At 45.1% G+C, this 2894-nt stretch overlaps 1 protein-coding gene across 1 annotated transcript; it reads left to right on the forward strand.

The window, feature by feature from the left end:
• Window positions 1-438: 438 nt before the first annotated feature.
• Window positions 439-2686, forward strand: LOC115005679 (complement C1r-A subcomponent-like; the record flags this gene model as incomplete). The annotated part of the gene is given in 8 exon segments (XM_029427618.1): window positions 439-622; window positions 705-800; window positions 803-844; window positions 1502-1707; window positions 1808-1849; window positions 1852-1957; window positions 2427-2545; window positions 2674-2686. Coding segments are annotated over 7 exon segments (702 nt in total), but the record flags the coding sequence as incomplete, so codon positions are not given.
• Window positions 2687-2894: the final 208 nt, after the last annotated feature.

Consider the following 2894-nt stretch of genomic DNA (forward strand, 5'->3'; position numbering starts at 1 on the left):
GTTTTGGTCTCCGCTGACTCCTGAAAGTAGTTTCTGCCGCCAACGTTCATTAATCACAACTGCCTTCCATTTGGTGCCGTAGCGTTCATAGATTACCAGAGAGAAAGCAGAAAACCCTGCGGGTCGTTTTTAAACCAAAACAAATGGCTGAAAGATGCTTAAAATCTCCATGAGCCTGACGGGATCTGCAGAGTCAGGAGATAATTCTCTGTGGAGTTTGTAATACAAGCGACGCCCTTCTTATTACATCATGTAATCCATCGTTGGACCTGATACTCAGACTTTGGACTCAAATTCAAACATAGACCACTTGCGACTTTGTCTCGAGGTCTGGTGACTCGACTGCAACACTGCAATAGATTCGGTTGCTTTAAGAAGCTGCATGGTGTTGTCACATCCTCTTCATGATGAAAGTTGTTTCTCTTTATGATCCTTCAGGTTTTCTATGATTCAAAGAGCCTTGGGAAGTTTTGTGGCAATGAGAACTCGGCTGATGGGCATCACCCAGGCAACCAGCCCATCTTGTCTCCAGGCAACAGACTCACCCTCGTATTCCAGACGGACGCCAACAACCCGGAGCGCCACCAGAACGTGGGCTTCTCCGCTCAGTACCAGGCAACAGGTAGCACTCATCTATCTTCTGTCACCTCCCTCTCCCACTGCTGAACCTCCTCCCGCTAACTTACCGTGTCTCTCATCCTCAGACATGGATGAATGTTCTGCACCAGAACCTGACGATGGCTCCGGTCCGCTCTGCTCTCAGATCTGCCTCAACACCCTTGGCTCATACCTGTGCTCCTGTCACACGGCTATGAGCTCCGCCCAGACCAGCGCAGCTGTGTGTGTGAGTATCGTATTTTTTCTAATTTAAACTACTTTTGGCCCAACCCAACGTTCTATTTCAGTCAGGGACACTTGTGTCAAGGGATTGACCATTTATTGCAAATGCTCTCAAATAATCTGACCAGCAACAAAGAAAAGTCTCTAGAAAAGGTTGCAGCTTTGTAATGCGCCATCTTTAATTATCGAGCATCTTTGATGGCACTCGGAAGAGCGCAGGCCAATGGTGCGTTCGGACGCTCCAATGTTCCAGAGTAGTAAAGTCGTTCTCAGACTTCGCTGTGTTCATGATCTTTAAGTTGTAACGGGACTCAGACATTTAAATTATTTTCAGATTATTCGATTTATATTATTACATAAGGTTTCATGAAAATGGGGCCAGATGTTTTTCCGAAATCTTGCTGAAAGACAGACAAACGGAACAAACTGAGCCGAAAACACGACCTCCTTGGTGAGCGGTATCAAAAACTTTCATTAACGTTAGATCTTAGTAAATTTACCAATGCCAAAATCCTACCTGGCAGTAAACGACATGTACACCTGTATGAATATGATTGGATGCGACTCGTTAGCTGGTAGCTAAAGCAACTGACGAATGAGCCACTGACGATGAAGCACCTGATTGAATTTGAACCTGATGGTTCTTTTACTGATTTCCCAGTATCCTGCAGCGGCGGCATATTCGATGAGCCAGAGGGACATCTGTTCAGTCCAGGGTATCCTACCCCCCCGCCTCATGCTGTGTCCTGTGAGTACATTATTTCTGCAGAATCTGGCTTCACTGTCGCTCTTAACTTCACTGACAACTTCCACATCGAGAGCGTGGACACTGAGCAGGGCCCAAGCTGTCACCATCACTGGTTGCAGGTAATGACGAGCAGCTTCCATACCCTTTTATATTTGTATATGAATAAATGGACGATTTGATATACAATAAATGAGCTGTGTTACAATCGTACCTTAAAAGGTGACCATCCCGGGCACAGAGCCCACGAAGCTGTGCGGCGGGAGAAGAGTCCAGGTCTGATCGTCACAAACTCCAACACGGTCAGACTGGAATACCACACGGATGACGAAGGCCTGAGCAAAGGCTGGAGCCTGGACTACAGCACATACAGTGAGGCAGCGAGGGATGAGAGTAGAGACAAAGACAATGAGAAATTGACCTACAAGTACAGTGCTGCAGGGATTTTCCCTTTGGATTACTGCAGGAAAATCAGCTCTGTGGCAAGCAGAAGGTTATGATTCTTACACGTTTTGTTCAGCAAGATGATCACAAATGACCACGTTTATGATTTCTGAAGCTTTAAATGCTAATCGCCAGAAATAACGCTAACATTAGATTGTAATCAAACTAGACAACCTCTGCAGTCTCTGCACACGTGGAGTAATTACTGATTTTATGTCGTGGAACAAAACCGCGGACCTTATTTTAGGCGTCTAACCAAACACTCATGACCCATAAGACTACGAGTCGAGGGAACTCATTCCCTGCAGCACTCTATTGATTGAATGCCAAAATATTTCAGTGCCACATTTTCCCCGCATGCTGTATATGCAGTTGATGTTGTTCATGGTGTTTCCAGGAGGTGAAGTGTCCTTTTCCTGGTAATTGGCTAAAGGCAGGGTCACGCCCATCTTGACTGAATATTTCTACAGAGACTACATCTTTGTGCGCTGTGACCTAGGACACAAGCTGATGATGGTTAGATGAAAACTTCTCTTTTTCTCCTTTAAATGTCTAACAGAGGGAACTTTCTTATGTGTCATTGTGTGCGATATAAAAACAGATATTGGCAGATGTTTTATCAGTTGAATCTGTTTCTTTGTCAGGCTGGCCAGGAGGTTGATGGTTTTCTCTACCATGTGCCAAAGCAATGGACTGTGGCACCTCCCTCTGCCAGAATGCCACAGTACGTCATCTTTAGGCTCAGACAAAACATCTGTATTGTGATTCAACCTCAAGTTAAGTCTTCTTTATCATATCCTGTGTCTCTCCAGCGACATAATAATATGTTCTTGTTTTGTTCTTCTGCAGTAAATGATTGTGGAGA

This window comes from Cottoperca gobio, unplaced genomic scaffold (assembly GCF_900634415.1).
Source record: "Cottoperca gobio unplaced genomic scaffold, fCotGob3.1 fCotGob3_340arrow_ctg1, whole genome shotgun sequence".
NCBI lineage: Eukaryota > Metazoa > Chordata > Actinopteri > Perciformes > Bovichtidae > Cottoperca > Cottoperca gobio.